Source organism: Lepidochelys kempii, chromosome 21, assembly GCF_965140265.1.
Source record: "Lepidochelys kempii isolate rLepKem1 chromosome 21, rLepKem1.hap2, whole genome shotgun sequence".
Taxonomy (NCBI): domain Eukaryota; kingdom Metazoa; phylum Chordata; order Testudines; family Cheloniidae; genus Lepidochelys; species Lepidochelys kempii.
Window position 1 is genome coordinate 15,415,754 of NC_133276.1, and position 26,316 is coordinate 15,442,069.

The following is a 26,316-nucleotide window of genomic DNA, read 5'->3' on the forward strand; positions in this document are numbered from 1 at the left end:
GGGTCAACTGACTCAGGCTTGCAGGGCTAGTTCTCCGGGGCCAGAAATAGCCGTGTTGGTGTTCCCACTCTGGCAGCGAATGCTGCCGAGAGGGCTGGGTCTCTGAGCCCGAGCTCCAGTGTGAGCAGGGATGTCTCCGCTGCTCTTTTGAGCAATGTAGTCAATTTAGGCCTAGTCAACACTAGAAAATTTGGTCAGTATAATTATCACTCAGGGGTGTGAAAAATCCACGCCTCTGAGCAGTGCAGTTAAACTGACCCAACCCTACGCTCGGTCGGCAGGAGAATTCTCCCTTCAGCCTCCCACTGCCCCTTGTGGACGTGATGTACCTACGCCGATGGGAGAACTCCCCCCTCATCAGAGTAGGCAGTGTCTTCACAGACGCATTACAGTGGTGCAGCGTTTTAAATGTAGACAAGCCCTTAGTCCTGGTGCAAACGTCATGGAGATGCTTGGAGACCCTGGCTGCACACAGGCATGCAGCAGTTTAATTCAATTAGTTGAGTTAAATCGATCAAACCAGTTTAAAAAAACCCTGCGTGAACCCTCTTCTTTGGGGATAAGGGTCACTTATTTCAGCGTCATTTAAACCTGTTCCCAGCTGATTTAATCTGTACCAGTTTGAGAGCAGCTTGTTTTAGAATCAGTGCATCCCCCGGCGGCTTGTGCCAGTTTAACTCTTGCTGTAAATTGACAACATGGCTTCTCCCTGTCATGTTGACAGGGGCTGAGATGAAGGGGGATAACTAGACTTGAAAAAGTGTATGTTAAATCTGTGCAAATTTCAATATGGAAGAGTTTTAAGAGATTGCCCTAGCGCTGAAGAGCTTATGGTTTACACAGACCTAGTGGGAGGGGGCCATGACTTGCCCAAGATCACATAATAGGGACTAGAACTCAAGTCTGCTGAGTCTTAGCCCTGTGCTCTAACCCCTAGGACACACTGCCTCTACATTCATATTTTTACAGCAGCAGCCCAAATGGGAGTCCAGCCCCCTCTGTGTTGAGACCTTCTCCTGTGCAGTAGCACTGTAGCTGAGGGCAGTGCTGATACCAGGATACTGGAATGAGTTGCTGATGGAATCTGCAGGCCGTGGCACGGCAAGCCCATGTGTTTCCCCAACCGTGGAAGCAGAGCTGCTTGCCTGAGCCAAATCACGGGTTTCCCCAGGCTCGCCCAGGCAGGGTGCTGGAGACACAAGTTTGACTGGGCTCATGATTCCTTAAGGACACCACCAAATCCCCATCTGGCTTGGAGGAGAGAAGTGAGCAGGGAAAGGATATGCTTCAAATTCCTCCAGAGCCGGGCACGGGAAACGACCCATTTCGGCCTGCAATGGGGGCTGCAGCCACTAGAGGGTGGCGTCGGGCCAGGTGGAGAAGGAGAGAGACACAGGGAAGCTAGTTTGACTCCAGCTGTTAAGTACAGAGCAGCAGGGGTGAGCTCAGCTACCTCGGGGGTTATGGCAGCAGGGGAACCCCCAGGGGTCTGTGTCCATTTGAAGCCTCCCTCCCCCCGCTCCGGCTCCCACGGGAACAGGGGCTCAGCCAACAGGGTGTTTCATCGGGGAGCCCAGCGAACAGCTCTCACTAGCCCCGCCGCCCCTGCGGTGGCCAGGAGGGGGCAGCACAAGCAGCAGGGAAAGCAGAAGGGCTGTGGGAGATTGAAGAGCTTTGGTGAGGAGTCCCGTGGTCACCGCTCCCCCTAGGGGCTGCCCCCAGCAACTACAACAGCCGTTTGGTGCAGAAGGTCCTGGGTGGAATCCACCTCTGACCAGGGCAGCTCTCTGCATCCCCTTTCCCACACCACAGAGCAAAGGCCAAGCTGTGCCTCTCAATGGAGGGTCTCAAAGCATTCTGCCATGGCTGGCTCCATATCATTATTACCCCCTTTTACGGGGGGGAAACTGAGGCACAGAGCAGGGCAGTGACTTGTCCCGGGTAATGCAGTGAGTCAGTCAGAAAGTCGGGAGCCTTCAGAGAGCCCCGCAGCCCCCCCAGGAGGCGGGGGGAGGTCCCCTAGCGAGACACGGGAACGTGCCATCCCGCTGCCCAACACCACCCAGCGGGCAGGGCTGATTCCCCCAGGTCCTCAGCTCCTGCCTCCCATCCAGAGATGCACAGGGCTTTCCCTGTGCCAACCCAGCACGCTGTCCTGGTGCTGAAGGAAGGAGACTCCTCATGGATCAGAGGCCGACCGCACCCATCCCCTGAGTGCTAGGCACCAGGGCCCCGTCCTGGAGATGCATGGCCTGGCCTGCCTGCATCGTGCCCCATAGGGCTGCCTTCCCTAGGCCCTGCGCAGCAGCAGCTTGGGCTGAAACTGGGCCCCTGGCTCCAACCCAGCTCCCCTTCCGACCCATTCACAGCCGGCAGGAGGGAGCCGTGCTGGCTACGTGTGGCAGCACTTGGCTGTACAAGGGGGGGCATCATTTCCGCTCCAATGGGATCTTTCTTGGACCAGTTGCTAACATAGGGGTAGGGATGGAGTTTCCTGGGTCACCCAGAACCATGCCCCTCATAATAAACATGATACCCTGAGCTCTCCCCTGAGTGGCCAGGCACATCTCCCCGCCCCCAGGTTCCCTCCAAGCTCCTGCCACTGGCTAGCTGGGATTGGGGCATGGGCCTTTGCTGAGAAATGCTGGGCCCAATCCCACGAAGGCCTGGGCCCCCCTTGCTCCAAACAATGGCTGCAGGCTCAGCTCCTGCTGGGTTGGGGGGCTCCGTTAGCCAGCATGGCCTGTAGCCGGGAGGGCTGGGCTAGTTGGCCCCTAGGGCAGAGCTCCGGCCCTATTGCAGCACAGCTCCGGGGGAGCTGCCTTGTCACGCTCCTTTCCCTCGGAGCTTGGAGCTGGCAGCCCTGTCCGACTTGAGTAAGTTTTTTCCCCTCCCTGGCTCTGTAGCCCAGATGAGCTAATGCAGAGACAGCAGCTTCTCCAGGGATCTGGGCTCGGGGGGGAGTCTCACTTGGAGGTGATGAGACTGAGCTACCGGAGCAGGAAAAGGCCGTGCCCTGGCGAGGGGTGGCCGGCGGGAGGGAGCGCGGGCAGGGTTAGCTCCCTGCTGAGTCCATGGAATCAGCGGCCAAGTGATAACGGCAGAGAGGCCAGTGATGGGAATGAGAGGGGTCAAGGCAGCCAGCTGGATTGCAGCGAGCAAGGAGCCGGGGACAGGGCTGAGAGACAGGGAGGCTCCTGGCCAGATCCCTTCTGCGGCTGCCTGGAGGCCTGGGACGTGAGCGACTGCTCCCAGCCAGGTGCCCACTGTCAGATCTCTGCACAGCATGGTGTCACTATCTGAGCTGAGACCTGTCAGGGCCGTGGGACCCTCCCTGCCCCGGCGGGAGGGGCGGGGAGATGTACGGTGAGGGTGGCCCCTATCTCCACCTCGGGGAGCTGAAGACAGAGCAAGCTGGCAAACCCTTCCATTTTCCAGCTGCTGTGCCAACCGGAGGGCAATGCCACGGAGAGGTGTTAGAGCCCTGGAGAGACTCTTTTCTTCATTTGTCCATGAATCAAAACAAATCAATCAACCATCGCACCCATCCCTGGGAACGCCAGGCCTCTGTCTATGGGTGCTCGGGGTGAGGAGTCGGAGGGAAGGCTCCACCCCTCCGTTCTCCTGCTATCCGGTGGCTGTGCCTTCCCATCTTGCGTAACCAGAGCCTCACGCTGGATCACTGTGAGGGCACTGGGGAGAGGGAGAGCTGCCTGCTGAGCTCCACCCGAGATGAGTCAGGGCAGGAGGGGAGGAGGGCAGGGCTCCAACCCATCTGCTTTGCTTAATGTTTAGCTGGCAGCTCACTAGCAACCGCTTCCTGCAAGCAGGAGCCTGGCCCAGCTCCGTGCACCTTTATTCCCTTGGGCACCGTGTGCACAGAGACACTGGTGCCCGGAGTGGGGTGAGCTAGACCTACCTGAAAGGAGCCATCTGTGCACGAGCTGCGGAGCTCACGGGCTGAGCACCAAGGCCGCACAAGGGGAGCAGACAGAGAACTCTTGCCCTGCTCTTGCACCAGCCCCTGAGGCGAGCCCAGAAAAAACAGCAGCCCCGAAAGCAGGAGCTGAGGGTCAGGAGCCAAACCTGCAGAAACCATGAGCTGACTGTGAGCAAGAGGCAGGGATTGCGCAGCAGTGGTTGGGCCTCAGATGGAGAACTGTGTCCAGCTGTGGGTACCACACCCTGAGAAAGATGTGGACATATGGAGAGAGGCCAAAGGGGGGCCCAGCCACTGAATGGACAAAAACGTTTTGCCACATATGGACAAAAACGATCAGAGGTTTAGAAAATCTGACCTGCAAGGAAAGATTGAAAGAATTGGGCACGTTTAATCTAGAGAAGAGAAGGCTGAGACGGGACCTGAGAAGTCTTCAGATAGCTAAATAATGTTATAAAGAGGACGGTGATCAGTTGTTCTCCCTGTCCACCGAGGTTGGGTGAAAGGAATTGTCTGAGTTTGCAGCAAGAGAGATTCAGGTTAGATGTTAGGGAAACCTGTCTACGGGTGGCTAAGCTCAGGAACGGGTTACCTTGAGAGGTTATGGAATTCCCCTCGTTGGAAGTTTTTGCTAACAGGTTAGACAAACACCTGTCAGGGATGGTCTAAGATACTTAACCCTGCCTCAGCACAGGGGAATGGACTAGATGAACTCTTGAGAACCCTTCCAGCCCTGCATTTCTATGCAGCAAGCACAGGCCAAGCATGCAGCCATCACAAGCCAGATGCACGGGAGCTGAGAGCTCCGGAAACACCAGCCAGTCGGGCCCAGACTAGAACACATCCAGGGGTCTGCACAGAGAAGAGGAGACAGGTGTACACTAGCCAAGCCCTCGGAGAATGCAACGTGCCTGCACTGGGGACCCCCAGCACAAGCCAGGGGGGCACGTGCCAACTGCACAGAAACTGTGAGCCATGTGCACGAGCAGAGTATACCGTTGTCCGTGAGCAAGCCGGACCCGCAAACGCACACACACCACGGTGCAGGAGCTGAGCATTTGAAAATCACCAGGGTGCAAGAGTCCATCACAAGAGCCAAGTGCACTGAAATCGCCATCGGGGGCCAGGACCAGAACACACAGGCAATACGAGCCAGGCGCGCTGGATGTGCGGGAAATCTGAGCCAGTGGCCAAGGGCCCAAGCGGAGAACGCAGGCACGAGTCAAGGGAACAAGGTCCGTGTTAGCCCTGAGAGCCTCCTGCTGGAACAAGGCTCGTGCACCGGCCAGAATGGGCACAACAAGATCAGTGCACAGGGAGTCAAACCTGCACACTGAGTGCAACAGACGCCGTGTGAGAGAACGGCCTGCACATGAGTGTTTGCCGAGCGCCCTGCATGTGGGCTGGGCACTCTGAGATCATGAGCTAAGAGCGCCGTGCGCGTGAGCCACACTGCAGGAGACAAGTGTGCAAATTGCCAGCCGTACCGCAGACTGTGGAAAACGTTGGTGCAAGGTTTGGGGCAGGGCTCCTAGGCTTTTCTTCCGTCGCCGATCAATGTCTAGCGCCTCTCCCAGCCTCCAACGCGGCTGCTCCCAACCCTGCTTCTCCATGGGTGCCCCATGCCCTGGGATCGCTGAGTCCGCTCCCGGTTGCGCACCCATCAGTGGGGAATGTGGGTGCGCACCGAGGAGTTGTGGTGAAAGCCCTTTGCTCGCTGCCTGGGTCTGCAGCTAAGGTTTGGGGGTTCCCCCAAAACCCCACAGGGGAGTGCCAACTCCTGCAACTTAGCCAGCAGTTCTCCCCCCCTCGCACCCTGGCCTCTTCTGCTCTGGTGGCGCGATGGGATTATGTCCCAAAGCGGCCATCACCCCACCATGCAGCTCGGACTTGACTCACTCAGCTTCTCAGCTGAAGGAGCTAAGCACTGAGTAACTGCAGGGACGGGACTCCCCGTCCCCCTACATCCCAGCAGGGCAGGGCAATGGGCGAGGTTGTGTCTGCTCTGTGCCTTTGCAAATGCCCTTGGATTTCAGGCCAGTTTCCCTTTGGTCATGGCCTTGCGCTGCCTGATGGGCCAGCGAAACAGACCATGGGGACAATCCCTGGTTTAGCCAGGGCCGAGTCAGCGAAGTCTCTCCATCCGCTGCCTACCACGCCTGCAGGCGTCCCGAGCCTCTGGAGGCATCTCCGTGGAGACTCCCCGGTCTGAAGGAGGCGGGTTCTGGGTAGCAGAAGGAAGTGCAGTGTGTGTGCAGTGCGGTACAGATTGGAGGGGCTGGGGAATTTGGCTGATACAAAAATAAGGAAGTAAAAGGCTGGTTTGAGTGCATGGCAGGGGCTGTGCGAGCTTCCTCCACCCACCACTCTGCTGATGCCCCTCAATCTGACCTGCTCCCCGCACTGCTCTTCCAGCCTTGGGCTGCCCCCACCCCAGCGCTCTGCTGATGCCCTTCAATCCTGACTTGCACCCCCAGCCCCCTCTGCTTTTCCAGCCTAGGGCTTCCTCTGCTGCTTCATGCCACAGCTCTCAGAGGCCCATGCGCCTCCATCTAGCCATACAACTCCCTCTGCTATCCAAGCCCTGGACTCCCCTTACTCAGCTCTGCCGGTGCCCCTCAGTCCCCATGGCACTCCCCCTGGCTCTTGTCTCTGCTAGATTCCAGAGATCAGTTGCTTTCTATGGATTCAGAACCTGCTCCCCATCTGGCTAGAGTGGCTGATTCACAGCCAGGGGCAGGATCCCAGTGTTGGGGTGGGGGGAGCATTTATGGCAGCCGAGTTGTCTGTGTGAAGTTCCTCCCCATTACAGGCAGATGGAAGTGAGTTTGCAGACTCTCTGCTCTGGGGCCTGCCATACTCTAGGTGCGTCTGTCAGCAGGGGACGCAATACTATCCAGGCCTCATTGAAATCTTTATGGGGAAATGCATTTCCCGGTGCTTGCACCCAGAGAGCCCCTGCAAGTCCCTTCCAGCATGGTGCAGCAGCTTGCGCGAAGCAAGATGTTGGCAGCTTTGTCCCTCAGTTTACAGGCTCCAAAACATCCACTTAATTTAGATTTAATAAGACAACGCTTGTGCGTCAACCAAATGATTGGAACCAGCTCTTCTGGGCGGTTCTCCAGAGCTGTTAATCCACTGTCGATTTGTTTTTAATCATCACTTTGTATTTAGCATCCAATACCCGCTTTATGGAATCAAAACGAAAGGGGGCCCTCACTGGAGTGGGGAGCCCGCGCCTGTCTCTGCTGCCTGTCAAATCAAGGCACAAGGAGGGAACGGGACACCGTCCCCTAGATTAATCTTGGAGCCATTTATGCGCTTTCCAGGATCTCTTTCTACTTCCACGGCTGCCATTGCTTTCCTGACACGCTGGAGGGCTAGAGGCAAGGCCACTGCAGAACTCAACTCCTCGGTACCATTAGGCTCAGAGAGGGAGGATGGCCTGGTGGCTTGGTGCCAGCCTGGGACCTGGGAGACTTGGGAAGGGCCCAGGAGCAGTGCAGAGCCATTTGGAGCCGGAAGGGACATAAATGAGGGGAGCATAGGGGCCGCTGAGATCATGAGAATAGGGATCGGGGGCAGCTGGGAAGAAGGAGAGGATTGCGGTTAAGACAGTGGCCTAGCACTGTGGACTCCTGGGTTCCCATCCTGGTTCCACCCCATCCTTGAACCCGAAGTGTCAAAGCTGGGTGGCTAAGAACATGCCCTAATTTCCAGAGGTGCTGAGCACCTGCAGGTCCGATAGCAGGATGGAGCCCAGGACTCTACCTCTCCCCTAGGACCAGGGCTGCTTGCTTTGCGCTCGCTGCCCCAGGGCACGCTCGTCCCTAAAGCTTTGCTCTCTGCTCCTTCCTTGCAGCTCTTTGGAGATGACCTGCTACGACAGCGATGAAGCCAACCCCAGGAGCGTGTCCAGCCTGTCCAACCGCTCCTCCCCGCTGTCCTGGCGCTACGGGCAATCCAGCCCCCGGCTGCAGGCTGGGGACGCTCCCTCGGTGGGTGGGAGTTGCCGGTCGGAAGGCACCCCCAGCTGGTACATGCACGGCGAGCGTGCGCACTATTCCCACACCATGCCTATGCGCAGCCCCAGCAAGCTGAGCCACATCTCCCGGCTGGAGCTCGTCGAGTCCCTGGATGCCGACGACGTGGATCTGAAGTCTGGGTACATGAGCGACAGTGACCTGATGGGGAAGACCCTGACGGAGGACGACGACATCACCACGGGGTGAGTGCCGCTGCTGGCCCTAGACAGATTCCGACTGGAAATGAGGTGTACGTTTTTGCCCGTGAGAGTCATTGACACTGGAACAACTAACAAGGACTGTGGGGGATCCAAAGATTGGATTCTTCTCTAAATGACCTGCTCTAGGGATTATTGTGGGGAAGTTCTCTGCCCTGCATTATACAGGAGATCAGACTAGATGATCACAATGGTCCCTTCAGCCTTGGAATCTGAGTCTACGAGATGCAGAGAGAGAGAGACAGAAAGAGCAGATGGATGGATGGATCGATAGATGGGTGCATATAGGGATGGATGGATAGATGGATGGGCGTGGATGGATGGATCGATAGATGGGTGCATATAGGGATGGATGGATAGATGGATGGGGGTGGATGGATGGATCGATAGATGGGTGCATAGAGGGATGGATGGATAGATGGATGGGGATGGATGGATGGATCGATAGATGGGTGCATAGAGGGATGGATGGATAGATGGATGGGGGTGGATGGCTGGATAGATAGATGGGTGCACAGAGGGATGGATGGATAGATGCATGGAGGGTGGATGGATGGATGGATAGATAAAGGGGTGCTTAGAGGGACGGATGGATAGAAGCATGTCAGGGGGTGGATGGATAATTAGATACATTGCAGTGTCCTTCCCCCACCCACTATGTTTCTGGTGGGTTCTCTGCTTGGTGGCGGGTGAAATTGGGATCAGGTGGCCTGCAGGGATGGTGCACCTTGTGCCAGGCCAGCGGGCCAGCATCCTGTACGGTGCTCTTGTCCCGGGCATGGGGGCGTGTTTGAGAGGATTACAGGCTGCCTGGGGCAGCTCTGGAAGTATCTTTTATCTGATGTAAGCAGCATTTGGGGATCAGCAAAGTTAATGGCAATGACACTGGGTTGAGAGCCAGGCCTGGTGCCGAAACAGCCCTGCTAGGCCGAGGGTTTGTCTGCACTGCAGCTGGGAGGGAGCGTCCCAGCTCAGGTAGACGCACATGCTGTGCTCAAAGCACAAGGGGCAGCGTGGCCACAGCAGATCAGGCTAGTCTCCGGAGTACGTTCCAGCAGGGTTGGGTGGCCATTGCCCGTGCCGCACCTCTGTTTGTAGCGTACTAACTCAAGCAGGGCTAGCATGTGTCATTCTTGGCCCCTGCTGGGAAGCACCTCCCAGCTGCTCTGCGGATGGCTCCTGGGGGACCACATGACAGTGCTCAGGTGCAGTGTTCCAGGGGGCTGGGAAGGAGTGCTGAATAACCACGAGGAAGCTGGTGGGCTTCTGAGCTGTTCCACAATGTGAGCCATTCACTCCTCGCTCAGCTCCTCGGATCAGAGAATCAGAGAATCATAGAATATCAGGGTTGGAAGGGACCTCAGGAGGTCATCTAGTACAACCCCCTGCTCAAAGCAGGACCAATCCCCAACTAAATCATCCCAGCCAGGGCTTTGTCAAGCCAGGCCTTAAAAACCTCAAAGGAAGGAGATTCCACCACCTCCCTAGGTAACGCATTGCAGTGCTTCACCACCCTCCTAGTGAAAAAGTTTTTCCTAATATCCAACCTAAACCTCCCCCACTGCAACCTGAGACCATTACTCCTCGTTCTGTCATCAGCTACAACTGAGAACAGTCTAGATCCATCCTCTTTGGAACCCCCTTTCAGGTAGTTGAAAGCAGCTATCAAATCCTCCCTCATTCTTCTCTTCCGCAGACTAAACAATCCCAGTTCCCTCAGCCTCTCTTCATAAGTCATGTGTCCCAGCCCCCTAATCATTTTTGTCATCCTCCACTGGACTCTTTCCAATTTTTCCACATCCTTCTTGTAGAGTGGGGCCCAAAACTGGACACAGTACTCCAGATGAGGCCTCACCAATGTCGAATAGAGGGGAACGATCACGTCCCTCGATCTGCTGGCAATGCCCCTACTTATACAGCCCAAAATGCCATTGGCCTTCTTGGCAACAAGGGCACACTGTTGACTCATATCCAGCTTCTCGTCCACTGTAACCCCTAGGTCCTTTTCTGCAGAACTGCTGCCCAGCCATTCGGTCCCTAGTCTGTAGCGGTGCATGGGATTCTTCCGTCCTAAGTGCAGGACTCTGCACTTGTCCTTGTTGAACTCATCAGATTTCTTTTGGCCCAATCCTCTAATTTGTCTAGGTCCCTCTGTATCCTATCCCTACCCTCCAGCATATCTACCTCTCCTCCCAGTTTAGTGTCATCTGCAAACTTGCTGAGGGTGCAATCCACACGATCCTCCAGATCATTAATGAAGATAATGAGGATCTGGGGCTTCATGTTCCAGTGATCATCTGGCTGTATTTGCCACTTGGTCTGCGATCTGGCTTTAGTGGTTTCTCCTTCCACAGCAACTAGGGTGAGAAATTAACGTGCAAGAGCATCTGCCGTGCACTTCTGCAAAGGGCCAGATCCTCAGCTGGTGTAAAACAGTGTAGCCCCATTGACTTCAGTAGTTCTGTGTTGATTTACACCCATTGAGAATATGATCCTTTAGTGGTTTGGGAGAGATCAGCTGCCTAACCAGAAGGGCCGTTGGTGGGGGAGAGGGAAAAGCATGACTGTAATCAGAAGGATGTGATTTTAACGTCTCAGGACCTGATAGGGCTAGAACCAGCAAAGATGCTTTTGGGGCTCTTCAGATTTTTCTTGAGTACCAACCTGGGATCGGTGGGAGAGGGTACTAACTGGTCCCTGGTGCACATGGGGTTAAACTCAGCTCACCTTCTCTTCCCCACCCCCACCCCCACATCAGGGAAAGGCTACAAATGGACTGGATGGGAGAAAGCATCTTAGGGAAGGTCAGTCTCCATAGCCAGGGTGACAGGACTGGGTTAACCCCAGGCTGGGATGTTCTTTGTGCCGCCTACCTTTGGTTGATGGCCATGTGTGTGTGATCCCTAGTTAGAGACGATACCCCCTACCCCCAGAGGAAAAGCCCCAGCTGACTGCCCCTGTGCTGCTGGAATGTTTGCTGAGCCATCCCAGGGAGACGAAGGAGAGCACGGCTCCAAGACAGCTCACCCTAGGTCTGCTGGGACCCCAGCAGTGGATAAAAGCAGCCGGGAAGGGGGTCAACCAACAATTCCTGACCAACCCTCCAAGGCAGGATGCCCAGAAACAACACCTCCCTGGCGTCCTTCCCGCATGCAGCCCAGCTGGCCCTTACACATGCTCCATGTGGGCAGAGATGGGGGCCCCGATCCTGGGTTGTGCTCAGCTCTGTCCATTCACCATTGATGTCAGTGGACATGGAGGGGATCTCATTTGATACAGCCCAGCTCTGGCTGGGGAAGAAGAGCATTTGGCCTTGTCTGTTCCTCGCTGCATATCAGAAATGGAAACTTATAGGGAGAGATACAATGTCATGAGTTTTCCATTTATCCCTGGAAGTATAAAGAGGGGGAAAAAATAGCCCAAACATCCTTCAAGGGATGGGGCATCACCTTGGTCCTAAAAATACCCGTGCGGCATGGAGAGCTCTGTACAAGTCCTTGTTAATTTCACAGCTCTGGGCTGCAGATGTGTAACCAACGAGCCCTGAGTCCAGTGACTCTGCCAAACCTCCTGGCTGTTACCATCAGTGGGCGTTCAAGTGAAGGGGCAGATGGATCCAAGTCCCTGATGCACAGGAGCAGGGGGGAAATCTGTATTGGAGAGCTCGTTCAGTCCCCAGAGGGTGCTGGGTCATTCAGCACCCCACAGCAGCACTCCGCCTCTTGCGGGTCCCCCACTAGAAGGTAAGGCTGCTCAGCACCTGGCAGGATCAGACCCTGAGGCTAGCGGGAGTCGTCAGCCAGCCAATCCCTGCAAAGAGCTGTGTCCAGTCTCCCCAGCCCATTTGAGTTCTCTTCCACTCTTGCCCGGGAGAGGTTTCTGATGCCAAGTAAGGCTGTGAAAGTGACTGTTAGAAGGGGACAGATGGGTGGGACTTTTTGGATTTAAAGCATGTGTTGTTTTCTTTTGAAACACAGCCCTCCCCATGCTGATCCCATGGAGCTCTTGAGATACTGCCTGGGGGGTTGTGTGTTGAACAAAAAACCAGTCCCCGTCTCTTCCCTGCCCCCACCTCTGACTCAAGGCCAGAATTTCAACACATTGGAGGTTTCCTGTTTCAACGCATGAGAAAATAAATAATCCTGGTATTTGATTTGTCCCAGAGAATGGGGCGGTATTTGGCCTACTACACTGCTTAGAGCTCCTAGTCGTGCCAGCTGCTTGTGGTGTGCGGTGAGAGCCCGCAGCTCTGGTGGGTGTCTTGGGGACCCTCTGACACATGATGAGTCCTGTAACCCTGTCTGTTTCCCCTGATCCCAAATCTGTTCAAGGAGCCGTGTCCCTTAACACACTCAGTCCCTTTCTTTTTGGCCAATGTGGGTGAGCAACAAAGGCAGCTGTGAGGGGGTGGGTTGAGGAGAGGGGGGCGGCTGTGATAGCCACATATGCCGACTTAGCGCAGGTCACCTTGGATCCGGGAAAGTGACTGCTCCCAGAGACAAGTAATGGGGATTGGGTCTCTGCATTCCCCCTTTAGGGCATGTCTACACTGCCATTAAAAAACCACAGCTGGCCTCTGCCAGCTGACTTGGGCTAAGGGGCTCGGGCTAAGGGGCTGTTTAATTGTGTTGTAGACACTCAGGCTGGAGCCTGGGTTCTAGGACCCTGCGAGATGGGTGGGTCCCAGAGCTCAGGCTGCATCCCAAGCTGGAATGTCTGCACCACAATTAAACAGTAGCTTAGCCTGAGCCCCTGAGCCTGAATCAGCTGGCCTGGGCCAGCCGTGGGTGTCTTAACTGCAGTGTTGACAGACCCTTAGAGCCCATAGTGTCCGTACTGTATGGATGTGGAGTGGGCTTGGTATGCTGATCAAGGATAGTTTGCTGCTGCGCCCTTTGGGAGGTTCGGTAGGAGCCTAGAGCAGAAGCCGGGCAGAGCTCTGAGGCTGCCCTGGGAGAGACAGAGCCAGTTTGGGATCTGACCTACAGCCCATCAACATCCAGGGGAGTCTTCCTGAGACAAAGCCTGCCAGTTCCCTCTGCGCTCAGCAACGGGGCTTCTGCTCTTGGGACGATAGGAGCCGGAAGAGTTGGGGCCCTGAGCTTCTTTTTTGGAAAGTGTGATGACTTTGGAAAGTGTGATGATGTAGGGCTTAAGGCTGGTAGCAAAGGCTGGCTGGCTACGGGCATGGGGGTTACTGGCTTTTAGTTCTAGGTCACGGGTTCAGATCCTATCTGGAGTGGTGATGATGATGCATTACTGCCTACAGGTGGCTGCTCAGTGGCCTTTGGCGATGCAGCGGTGGTGGGTCTCTGTACAGGTTGTGGCCATGTGAACACATCATAGGGTACTAAGTGACCTTCTTTACTGTGGGTAAAGGCTGAAAATGGGCCAGAGCAACTGACCTCCTTGATCTGCCCTAGAGATGGATGTTGCCCCTTTGGCCCGAGTGGCAGCCATATCCAGGGTCTTGCAGGGTTGTTTCTGTCAAGAGGAGAACTCGATGCTGTGACTCAGGTCGGTTGTTGGTGGGATCTGATTTATTTACAAAGAATGTGCACACAGGCACGTCCCTCTGAACGCCGCAGAAACTAGGAGCAGCAGGCAGGTTCATCGCTCAGAAATCCCCACGCCTGCCCCTCCAGCGAGCTCTGTGCCCAGGAAGCTCCCTCTCTATGCTTGACTCTTCCTCTCAAGATCAGGCTCACAGCTCCTTCTCCTGGCTCTCTGCCTCCAACACACACAGCCCGCAACTTCCCAGCTCCTGCATTTGCAAGCAGGGAAACCCCTCAGCCCACATGGATTAGCTGTGACTGCCACGTGGCCTGTTGCTTTGGGCGGTCTCCCACGTTGTCTGCATCTGCCTTTAGGCTTCATTGCTCCCATTGAGCCTAAAAAAAGCCTGGTTAGTACCCAAGGTCAGTGCTGGTCTTTGGATTAAAATCCCCCACCCCACTCGCATTGTGGCCGCCTTTGGCACCTTTCAACATAGCTGGGGGACGTGGATCAGGCATGGGGCACTGTGAGGGGAGCTCTCCTGCGGTACCAGTTCTGTGGCTGCTCACTACCTGGAGCCCCAGTCCCGCCACGGGGGAATGACGGACGGTAATCCGGGCAGCTGCTTCCAGTGCCGTTCAGTGCTCTGTGCGCAGGCATGAAGCCCCGGCAGCAGCTGCCAGTTTATTATTGGCCCTGGGGCCGAGTGAAAGGCAAAGCACATGGGTTTGCAGAGAGCTCTGTTAAAGTGGCATGTGTCCCTATTGGCAGGGTTCTAATTACTGCCCTAGCGCTTGGCTCAAGGATTGCCCCCCACACTCCTGCCTGCGGAATGAAACATAATTGGTTCCCTGTGCAGGTGAATCCAGCTAAATATAGGACACATTTAGGGGGCTGTATCAGCACCCCAACATCTTCATTATGTGGGGGGTGGGGTCTGGCATAAATCAGGAGTAACTCGTGTGCCCGATTCCCCCCTCACTCGTCCCCATGTAAATCAGGAGTAACTCCTGTGCCCGATTCCCCCCTCACTCGTCCCCATGTAAATCAGGAGTAACTCCTGTGCCCGATTCCCCCCTCACTCGTCCCTGTGTAAATCAGGAGTAACTCCTGTGCCCGATTCCCCCCTCACTCGTCCCCGTGTAAATCAGGAGTAACTCCTGTGCCCGATTCCCCCCCACTTGTCCCCGTGTAAATCAGGAGTAACTCCTGTGCCCGATTCCCCCCTCACTCGTCCCCGTGTAAATCAGGAGTAATTTCTGTGGCCGATTCCCCCCTCACTCACCCCTGTGTAAATCAGGAGTAACTCCATTGGACCTGTTAATTCTTGAATGTTTGAATAAGTACTGAAAACTGTAAGTAATAGTAACAATCTCTCTTTCTTCCCTGCTGATCCATATGGCCGCCCTCCGGTCCGTACTAGGTTGTAAGCCCTTTGGTGATGGGGCCACATCATTTTATGTCTGCCCTAGTTATGAATCTGGCCCTGGTATTGTGGTGCTTCCTACGGGCTAGTTTCATGGCTCATGGAGCCATTTGTGAGGCCAAAATAGGAGGAGCTCTGGTCTCTTTGTGGCACCTTTGCTCCTGGATGGTGGATGCCGTGAGATCTGGCTTTGTTTTGTCTCAGATCGTCATGTGGAAACACAAGCTCAAATGCCATGATGTGACAGATGCAGAAGCCCAGTTAGCGCAGGGCGCACGGAGTCAGGTAACACCAAAGGGGAGGGACTCACTCCTTGCAATCTTGGTGTGCAGAGATTCATGGGGCTGGCTGGCTGGAAGCCAATGTGCAGAGAGGAGCCAAGCCCAAGCCCTCTGTGTAGGTGACACCTCATAGCAGCTTGATGCTGAGCCGTCAGTGGGAGCATGGACAGTCCCGTAAGCTGCTTAGACAGACCGAGCGGATAGGTGCATCCAACAGACAGCGCCTTTACAGCTGCCTTTGCACCGAGTGAGAAAAGCTGCCCCTGCTCATTGTGGTTCCCATGCCCAGGGTCACTTCCTGCTACCTTGCACTGCTTTGCTTTGCTGCTTTGCTCACCCGTGGGTTTCCCTCCTTTGTTTAAAGCTCCGCACACAGATGGGATTAATTTTCTCCTTCTCCTTTCAAGTGCCCAGCTGTCGGGAGAAAGCCGCCTTAAGCCCAGCCTTGCTGAGGCTCTGAGACCCCCTGTACTGCTGGAATCGGACGGTTTGGGGCCTAGGGCCCGGCAGACCTGGGTAACTGCATGCTGCCTTAGAGAGCGCTCTGGCGAGATGGGGAGGGCTTTGCTCTCAGCATTGGCTTGACGGTCCATGTCTCGCTGCAGTGCTGTGTTCTGATGCAACTCGCTCCTTTCACTGAAGCCAGGAGGGAGTCTAACCATCCCACCCAAATCCCCGGCATCCGAGCCTTCTTGGGGTTCTGTCAATAGCGTTTGCGAACACCAGAGGCAGGGTCCAGCTCAGAACTACGTAGCTGGGAGGCAGAGAAGTCCAGTGGACAAGGCCTGGGACAATGAATCGGGTGACCCAAGTTCCTCACCAGGCACTGCCACTGACCCACTGCATCGCCTTGGGTGAGTCACTTCACTGCTCTGTGCCTCAGTTTCCCCGTCACCTTTGTAAAGCACTTGAAGATCTAGCAACGAAAAGCGCTAGGGGGCTGTTCTCATATGGTGATTATCTGGTCCTGTGAAACGCGTGTGCTGCTCAGCTATTGAATAACCCCGCCCCCATCCTCCAAAACAATCAGTGCTAAAACAGAGCCAGGCAATGACAAAGCCAGTTTGCAGATTAAACCATGACTCTCTAGCAGTTCTTCCTGATACAGCCGTACCTTTTAACCACAGGCCCCTCACTGGGTCCATAAATAGTCTGAGGCAAACGACCCCTCTCCTGTACTGGGACATCGCTCTCTCCAGGGACCCAGTCTGAGTGACACGAGCTGTGTTGGGGGGAGCATGCTCTGCCCCGTGCGTCGAGATTCTTCTCTTTGCCACTGACAATCCGGCCCTGCGGATCAGCTGCTTTGCTTCGGGTGCAGAAACCCAGGGTCCATGAGCTAGCCGTGCTTCCCTTCCCCTTTCCCCACCCAGCCCCGGAGCAGGTCGGTGAGCGCTCCCACTCAGTGGTGGAACCTCGAGCTTCCTGGGTTCAGCCTAGTGACCCTAGGTTCCCAGGGCTCTCTCCTCCCTGGCTCTGGATGGAATCGGGAGCAGAGGTGCTGAAGGGTTTCCTTGCAGGAATCCCAGATCTGCAGGATCCCATTGCCAGATCTGGAGCCTCGTTCCATGAGAGGCTCGGAGGAGCATCCAAACAGGTGAGTGCTGAACTGAACTTTGAGCAGGTCAGATCTGTGACCACGGGGCTGTGCCATTAGCAGCAGTAGAAGCTCAGGGTTCAGACAGGCCAGGTGCAGTATAATTCGGGTCAGCAGTACTGCATGCTCAGGCCAGAGACCTGGAGGACCTGCTGGTCGTCTAGGTATGACAGTGGCGTCTCTCTGGGGCATATGAGAGCCAGAGTGGAGACGGTCCTACGTTCATGCCCAAGGTGACTGCTCCCAATGCAGCCCAGGCTGGTAGTGACTGGCAGTCGTTTCCTGTGATGCCCGGCCTCGGTGACATGGGTGCATGAACCCAGTCCAGATCCTGGGGGATTGATGGAAACCTGCCATCACGAGCAGAGCCTTTGCTGGCACCTCAGCAGAGAGGCCGGGGATGGGCGCGTGCAGGGTGCTGTACAGAAGATGGAAGAGACGCCCTCCCTGCCCCACAGACCTTGTCATCGAAGCCTGCAGGGTGGGCACAGGGCCATGGAAGCCAAACTTCTCTCTCACCCCTCCAGCTGATCCTTCCAGCTCTGGCATGTTGGTGGGCGAGAGATGGGGGGAGCTGCCCTGCTGGTGCTGTACCGTCCTGGAGCACTCCAGGCCCCCAGTCCAGTTCAGGATCCTGCCTTTAATATCTCCCCAGCTGACTGTGACCTAGAATCAGTAAGATGCTGTGTCTGCCCCAGCTGTGCCCCATGTCTCCCATTGGCATTAATGCACCAGGCAGCAGCAGAGTACTTGAAATGGGGCCATTAGCCACCTTGAGACTGAACTGCTAATATGTTGCAGGGAGACATCCCTTTGGAAATGGATGTGATGCCAAAGCGAGATTTTGTAGGGCAGTAGGTCACCACGCAGTGCAGATACTAGTGCAGAGTCAGGGGCTCTCAGATTAACCCTTAATTCTCCCGCCTCCGCTGGCATCCCTCGCTGAGGCCTTGGAAAGGTGCCCCCAATCCCACTGATCATTGTAAGGCTCAGCACTCACTGGGTTAATTAACCTCTGCCCCGCACCTGGAGAGTGGCGCTGGCCGCAGGAGACGGGAGTGATCGCTGCCTGCTGCAGTTTAAACCTCAGGAGACTGAGGGTGGGAGGGTGGCCTCAGGCGACTGTGCAGATGTGATTGCGTTGCTCTGTGTGCCTGCACTCCGTGTGTCTCCGTGTGGGTGAGTGAGCGTGTGTGTGTGTGCAGGGGTGGGGAATTCAGCTCTCCCGGGAGCCTCGTACATTTCAGATGGCGTTTGCAAAGCAGACTGTGCGGCGTCCCTTGTGGTCTTGATTTTTTACGGAGCCAGGAATCAGTAACGACCTGGCTGCATGTCGCCACGAACTGCACCACCGCAGAACTGATGGGCCACGAAACTGTGTGTGTCCACTTCCCAAAGACAGCTCACTCTCAGCAGCCGTTCTTCCTCAGGCCCTGCCCCTGCCCGCACCCATCCCCTGCACACCTGAGAGACAAGTCTGCCAGGCAGCGGCCAGGCACTGGGGTGCCATTAAATCAGGGGTCCTGAGGTGTTTCTTGGCCTGCACTGGTACCAGGTGAGCTCAAAGGGGTTCACCCCATTCCCCCTGCCCCCGATCTCCTTAGCTGTGCTGGTTCAGCTCCCTGCCCCTCAAACTTCCCACTTGATTTGCCCCAGCTGGATGGCTCTGGTCCAAACCACTTCTTCCTCCTGCCCAGGACATACTCATCCTCGCTCCCAGGCCTGCCTCTGCAGGGACGGCTGCTGCTTGTGCAGGGAACACCTGGGCAGACACAGCCCTTTGTGAAGGGGCCTGTCTAAGGCCTGTGCCCCACTTAAGCTGGGCCGAAGCAAAACTTAAGTGCTGCATAGGCTGGAGCCATGGTGCCTAGACTTTGTGCTGACTCCTCTGCCCAGGGAGGAGTGATCTGGATTCATAGGCGCCACTCTCCCGGCGGAAGGCACAGCTCCCAGCTGCAGCGTCAGTCCCAGCCATGCCCAGCTCCGCAGAGTGGAAAGCTGTGGCTGGACTGGACTGTCCCCACATGGGCAGCGGCGCTGGGGTTTCTGCGTGTCCTGCAGCCAGGCTACTTGGTTGAGGCAGGTGCCAGGACCAAGCATCCTGTGCGCGGGCCCTGCGCTGCCATCAATAGCCCCCAGCCCAGGGATGACTTACAGACAGCAATTACCTGTGCATTTGCAACTGAATGGGCCCGGAGACAGAGGCGCCCCTTGGGGACTTTTATAACAGGTCTCTCTTTCTCCACAGCAGCTAGTTATTCCCTAAGGGTCCCCTCATGGTCACATGGCACCAGGGAGATCCCGTCCCCCCAGCTCTGTATTCACCTGCCATTGGGCGGGGCGGGTCTGTACGGGAGGGGACCCTGGGCAGGATTTGCCGGGCTGCCCACACGTTGGTTCTGGGGGCTGCATGATGATGAGGGACTGAAGCCTTGCAGAGATCAGCTGCCAGCTCTCCCCGGAGGTGACCCCCTTTTCCTTTTCTGACACTAACAGAGCATTTTTGCTTTTCTTGCTGCGCCCCTGGTGGAGAGGGCGACTGGACAGCGCCTGTCTCACCAGGCCAGCGCCGGCAGGTGGTGGCACAGCAGAAGGTGCTGGGAATGGAAAAGATAGTGTCTCCGCGCTCTGCTGGGCTCTGGCCAGAGGCCTGGCTGTGGGAGGCTGGACGCATCTGATGGCTCTGTAATGCACTGCCAAGCAGCCAGCTGGACAGGGACAGCCTTTGTCCTGGTCAGGTCCAGCTGCAACATTCTGGCTTCCAGAGGCTGGTCAAGCCCAGACCCATGGATTCAACACCCCCATCCCCGCTAGATTCTAGCACCTGCTGTTTCTGTAGGCTCTGAATCCAGCTGGGGCTTTGTGACACTAGAAACCCAGGCCCATGTCTCCTTCTCCTGCTAGCCCTGCAGGCATGTACCTGCCATACTGGGGAAATCTGGGAGCGCGGCCCCGGCCGCGCTGCTCCATCTGCCTGCATGGCAAGGAGCAGCTGCGATTGTGTAACAGATGCTTGTGTGGGGCGGGGCGGGGGGTGAGGGTACAGGCACATTTCCATGGCAACATGGCCAGACGGGGCCCATTCCGTGGCAAGTGCGCTAAGGATGTTCCAGGAACTTGCCAGCCAGCAATGGGCTTTCGTTTCCGTTGCCAAACGTGCCGTGGATTTGCTGATGTGGTGACAGCCTGTGAATTCGGGTAGCCTTGAACTGTGCTGCCACTGAGGGGTTCAGTGTTCGAGTAGGAGGGGAGATTTCCCTGCCTTTGGTGGGGGTCACCCCCTCTCTGCTCCTTGGTGCCTTTCGTCCTTGGCTTCTGTGCAGCCCTTTGCTCTGGGAATGCACCGCATCACACCCAAGCATAACTTGTGGTTTCCAAGAATTTCCATGGGGAAGAACCGACCCCCATTTCTGAGCAAGGCCCAACTGCTGCAATTCCCCATTGGCCCAAATCTTCCGGAGCTTCCTCCTCAAACCCACTCACAGCGCCCAGCCCTGGACCTGACCCGTCTAACTGCAACATCCAGTTCCATACCCCTTCTGCCCTCCCAGCCTACCCCTCCCCTGGACAAGAGCCCACATCTGCTCCCCCAGGTGTTAAACTCACCTACAATCCACCCTCTGAGCCAGGGATGGGGGATGTGTCTCCATCATAGCATTCCCCAGTGGCAGAGAGGGACAGACGCTGGTGTCCTTGTGCACAGTTTTGGGGCAGAGCCATAGCTGTAGGGGGAGTGTGTTCGAAAGGTTGAACTCAGGGACCAGCCACCAGGACTCCTGGGTTCTATGCCCACCTCTGCCACTGGCTCGCTTGGAGGGGTTGGGCTAGTCACTTTCAGGTACAGTTCCACAGCGGCTGCTGATTGTGGGTCCCTCGGGTTCTGGGTGGCCAATGTGAGACCCTGCCGTTTTTAAAACATTGCTCTTAGTCTTGCTGGCCTCTCGTTTCCCCATCTAAACACAAGCAGGGAGCAGATATTGGTTTCCGTTGAGGTGAACGCTAAGTCAAAGTATGGATATTTCAGGCGCATAAATCATGTTAGTTGAAACCTGAAAGCTGTAGCTGGCGGCGTGGAGTCAGGACGGGTACGTCGGAGAAGTCGCTCCATGATGACTGTGGCTTTCTGGTTGGTGACACTTCTTCCCTCTGACAATGACATTCCAAAGGAGAAGTGAACGTAGATGGCTGGGAAAAGAGCTGTCGTTAATCTCGGAGCCAGTCAGGGAGCAGAGATTTGCATGCACCATCGGATTGGCTCATTAGAAGTGAATGTGCCTTTTCAGAGGAATCAGCTGCAGCCAATCAGGAGGCAGCAGCTGCCTGTGCGGTTCGATTCACTGACGTTCTGCCAAACCTCCCCATCACTGATCTTTCCGGAGGTGACCAGCTTCCTGACTGCCACCTCCCTGTTGTCAGACAAGCGTTTGCCGCGGTTCAACTGTAGTGTACCCAGTGTGGTGCACACACAATCCCATAGCAGTGCACACACAGTCCTTGTAACTGCTTCCCAGGGAAGCTGCGAGCTCGTAAAGTGCTCTGAGATTCCCGGATGAAAGGAACCATGAGTGCGTTGGTTTTTATTGCAGCAGCACCTAGAAGGCTCAGGCCGGGTTGTGCCGTACACACGCCATGAAAAGATAGCCCCAGCTCCGGAGCCTGTCGCTATTCCTAGGGCAACCCAAGGGGCCTGTAGGAGCCATGCGGAGGCTGCCTGAACCCTGAACCTAACAGATCAGAACAAATCCCTGGTTGGTTCCCCTTGGCTAGGAGCTGCAAGGGCCGCGCGTGGGGGAGGCAGTGGGTTCTGGCAGGGGCGGGTGTCTCTCTGGCTCGTTGCATGAGCTCCATAATCGTAGGTGTAGCACAATCACCCTGTTCCACGTCAAGCCGATCCCAGGCGAGACCGGCTGCTTCCACATGAACTGGCTGCTCTGATGCCTTAAAATTCATGCGGGGTGTCTCGGTGCCTGCCCGAGCTGCCCGAGCCGCCTGAGCCGCCCTCGCCAATATCGTCATGCCGTCCATTCAACCGTGAGCAGCTGCACTACCAAGTGTTCCAGCTGGGGGGGAAGGGGAGGATAGGGAGGGCCGCTGGCAGCTTGACTGAGAGCCAAAGTGTGGGCACTCAGGCACCCCCAAAAGGCATGCTGGGCCTCGGGGTGCACCCCAAGGCCATGGCTTCCGGGGGCAAAGGGTAGCGAGTTAGTGTCACACAAGCAGCAGGACCTTGATCCCTGCACAGTGACTGGCTCCTAGCCAATCTGATTGTTCCCGTCCCTGCAGGAGGAAGGGTTGGGTTTGGTCTGGTGGGATTCAAACCTGCGCTTGCTATTGGTGCGAGTCTTGTGCTGCGGATGCTCACCCCCCTCCCTCCAGAGTAGCAGAAGCCAGGGCTCGGGACTCACGCAGCTGGTCGGATCCACGGGGAGATTCCCCATTCTCTCATAGGAAGAATACGGTGGACAATTTGCTGTAACCTGGATGCAAAGCCACAGCTCTTGCTGGTGGCATCCTAGGGCTTGATCCTGGCATCTTCCGGCACACCAGCTGCCTAACTGATGTCAAGATTTTTGCAGCGCTACTTTGTCCCCTGGGGCAGAGTTCTGCATGGCTTGCTTTTCTCCCAAGGAGGGTTAAACAGGCATTAATGGGAGCACACAGCAAATGAAGAGTTGGAATGAAAATAGTTTCCCTTCCCCCCTCAGATTCACTTTCTTGGGAATTCTAATGCCACGCCCCTCCCAGCTTTCTGGTCAGCCATAGAGACCTGCAGGCTAGACCTGGAAAAAACGGATGATCATTAGCCATACATGGCTTCTTTATACATTGAACAAGGTGTGACAGGTTCGATCACAGAGACTCCTCTCGAGACTGTCACTCGATGAGCTGGGATACCACTGAGAACAACCCTCCTGGCAGAACAGGCGCCCCTCCACTCCTGTCTTGCTGAGTTAGACACCCCAGTCAGCTCCAACACAGACCCAGAGGTTGGGCCATGACGCTCTGCAGTTCACTGAAACTGAGATTCACTCAGCTCAGGGGCTTCTCAGTTAACAGGGACTTTTCCAGAGCCCAGTGTTCAGCCTTTCTGGGAGCCTGAACCCCAAATAAATCCATTTTACGCTATATAAAGCTTATACAGGGTAAATTCGTAAATTGTCCACCCTTTATAACACTGATAGAGAGATATGCGCAACTGTTTGCTCCTCCAGAGTAATCATTTACTCTGTGTTTATTAATAAACAAAAATGATTTTATTAAGTATAAAAAGAGGATTTAAGTGATTTCAAGTAATAACAGACAGAACAAAGTAAGTCACCAAGCAAAATAAAGCAAAAACATGCAAGTCTAAGCCTAATACATTAAGAAACTGATTAATATCTCACCCTCAGAGATGTTCCAATAAGTTTCTTTCACAGACTAGACTCCTTCCTAGTCTGGGCCCAATCCTTTCCCCTGGTACAGTCCTTGTTAGTTCCAACAGACATCTCAGGTGGTAAGCAGAGGTTTTCTCATGACTGGCTACCTCTTTTGTCCTGCTCCACCCCCTTTTATAGCTTTGGCACAAGGCGGGAATCTTTTGTTTCTCTGGATCCCCATCCCTCCTTCTAAATGGAAAAGTACCAGATTTAAAATGGATTTCATTATCAGGTGACATGATCATATGTCACTGTAAGACCCCTGATCTCCATTCCCCATAGGCTGGCCCACAGGTACACAGGCAGGCTTCCAAGTAACTATAGCCATTTACAACTGATTGTTTCTGGAGCACCCTTAATGGCCTCCACTTAATATGTTTACATCAGTGATACAAGTTTATATCATACTCTCCTAACTCCAGCTACAGAAATAGAATGAACACACTTAGTAGATTACAAGCTTTCTAATGACACCCTAGAAAGGGTATTGAGCAGAAAGCATATTCCAATTATGTCATATTCATCAGCATATTTCCATAAAGCATATGGAGTGTGACATCACACAAGGTACAAGCGCAAGGGGAGGGGGGCAGAAGCCTCATTCTTCAGGCATTGAAAGCTAGACTGGCCAGAGCTAGATCCTGCCCTGGCCCCTGCTGAATGGACTAGCGGAGAGGCTATGGGCTTGTCTATGCTTTCACTGCTGCAGCCGCAGTGCTTCTGTCTGCACCAACGAGAGAGCGTAGATACTCCCCCTCCCCGAGAGGCGGGAGCTGTGTCGACGGGAGAAGCTGTCCTGTCGACATAGCATTGGTATAACTTCATCGCTCAGAGGGGTGGGTTTCCCTCCAGTCCCTCAGTAGAGGTGGTAGATGGTGGCACAGAGAAACTCCCCGCCCATCTGTTGTAAACCCAGCTAGCTTACATCCTGCCTGATGAAGCTGGCATATGCTCTGCACCCAGCATAGCTCATCCCCTGAAATTCATGACAAGCCCCATCCTCCAGGTCAGACTGTATAGAGGGGCCCCCAGTGCCGCTGGCACTAGGAGGGGAGACTCACGCCCTGCTGCAGGGTATCCGTCAGCCTGAAAGGAGCCCAGGTGCCCCCCTCCTGCCCCTCCCCCCGTGCTGCCAGCCATTGGTGCAGGCTCCTCGCTACGAGGCCTAGTGCAAGGTATTTCTCAGAGGATGGAGGTAGGGCCCATGGGGTGCCCAGGAGCACTTCCTTTCTTGGCTTCTTGGCAGACACTGAGAGGGGTCGGGGTTTTCCATTTGGGGCAGCCTTGTTATTCTCTTTGTCTTTGCCTTTCCTGAAGGCCTAAACTACTGGGGACGGACCAGGGCAGAGAGGGACCGATCTGTCCCCTAAGCCTATCCCCCACCCTCGTTAGAAATGCTTCAGTGTCTGGCCTCGCTGTTCCATAAAGCTGCTGCTCACATGGCAGTGCTCCAGGGGCTGGGCTCGCAACTGTGGAATCACCAGGGGTCCGCACCTGGCTTGGGAAGGCGATGGGGTCGAGTGGGAAAGGCGTCAGGCTGGGGTTTTTTGAGACTTGGGTTCAATTTCAAACTCTGCTGCTGACTTTCTGGGTGACCTTGGCAGGTCACGACCCTGCTCGGGCCCCACACTCAGGACGCCTGGGCTCTCTTGCTGGCTCTGTCGGTGCCTCACTATGTGACTGTGGCTGAGTCATTTATGCTCTCTGTGCTGGGTAAAACGGGAGGAGCAGTGCCCGCAGTTGGCTTAGCTTCGTCAGGTTTGCAGAAGACAGCGTGTTAATGCAGATGCCTGCCGAGCCTCACAGCTAATTCCGTCAGGCTGGCGAGTATCACGATAACTGCGTCCTCCCTCATTGTGGTTTATGAGGCCGTGCTTGCTGGCTTTATGAGTCACCAGCAGACTGGGATACACCGGGGGGGGGGGGTCTGCGTGCACGCACGTCGTGGCGGGAGGAGGGGAAGGGTACACACCAGCCAGGCGCAGCGGTGGGGAGGGCGGCTTTCCAGAGTTGTGGCACAAAGGCCAGGATAAAAGGATGGGCTAGAGCAGCTTTAGTCATGAGACTCTTGGTGCTGAGCTGGGCTCATCTGTGACACAAGTTAAGCAGTCTCATGTGTGGGGACATGGGTGGGGTGGGAGTCACGGTATTGCTATGCGAAGCCCAGCGCTGATCTGGGGTGTCCTCCTGGGCCCCCATTTGTCTGATTCACCATTAAAAGGAAAGGAATCCGGGACATAAAGATTACTGCCCACACACCCTCCGCAACCCTTCTAGCCCAATAGCCAGGGCAGGAGGCAGTCGCCAGCAGTGTACCACCAGGCCATGGGCCGCCGCACTGTCCCTGGCATGAAACGGAGCCCTCTTGTTCAATAGGAAGGTGCAGCCCATGGAGACTACAGTCCCCAGCATCCCGTGCTCTCAGCCGAGGTCGTGGGAGGTCAGACACAGCATTGCATGCTGGGCCTTGTAGTCTCCATGGGTCACGCCTCTGTGTTGCAAAGGAGCTGTGGGCACCAAAGGCTGCCTCTTGGCTGCTGCTTGAGCTGGGAACCAGGGATCATTCCTGTGCGGGGGATTATTCCCCACTGGTGGCATCGGTAATGCAGAGAGCCCCATGCGGCCTCAGCCCAGCAAGCGCTCACCCTGGGGCACATGGAAGGAGTGATGCCAACCACAGCAGAGACACGGTGCCCCTGGGCATTGTCTGCTCCTGATAGCTGGCACCCAGCAGGGTGGCTTGAGACTCTAGGAGGCCTTGGGAGAGTGAGGACTGGGGAGGAGGTGTGGGGATTCTAGGTACAATCTGGTGGCTTCAGATTGGCTGAGGCTGGATGACTCCCCCAGAAATGTTACTGTGCGGGGCGGGAAGGGGATTAAGGGGTGATGATGCCCTGGGATGCAGCACGGTGAG

General features: G+C 55.7%; 1 protein-coding gene across 6 annotated transcripts in view; it reads left to right on the forward strand.

Annotated features, from left to right (window-relative positions):
• NAV1 (neuron navigator 1) overlaps window positions 1-26,316 on the forward strand; it is a 292,762-nt gene that overhangs the window by 197,936 nt on the left and 68,510 nt on the right. For all 6 annotated transcript variants that reach the window (XM_073319526.1, XM_073319524.1, XM_073319528.1 and 3 more), the window contains one exon: window positions 7,803-8,168. In XM_073319526.1, the coding sequence (XP_073175627.1) occupies window positions 7,803-8,168 (366 nt within the window). The remainder of the gene's footprint in view (window positions 1-7,802; window positions 8,169-26,316) is intronic.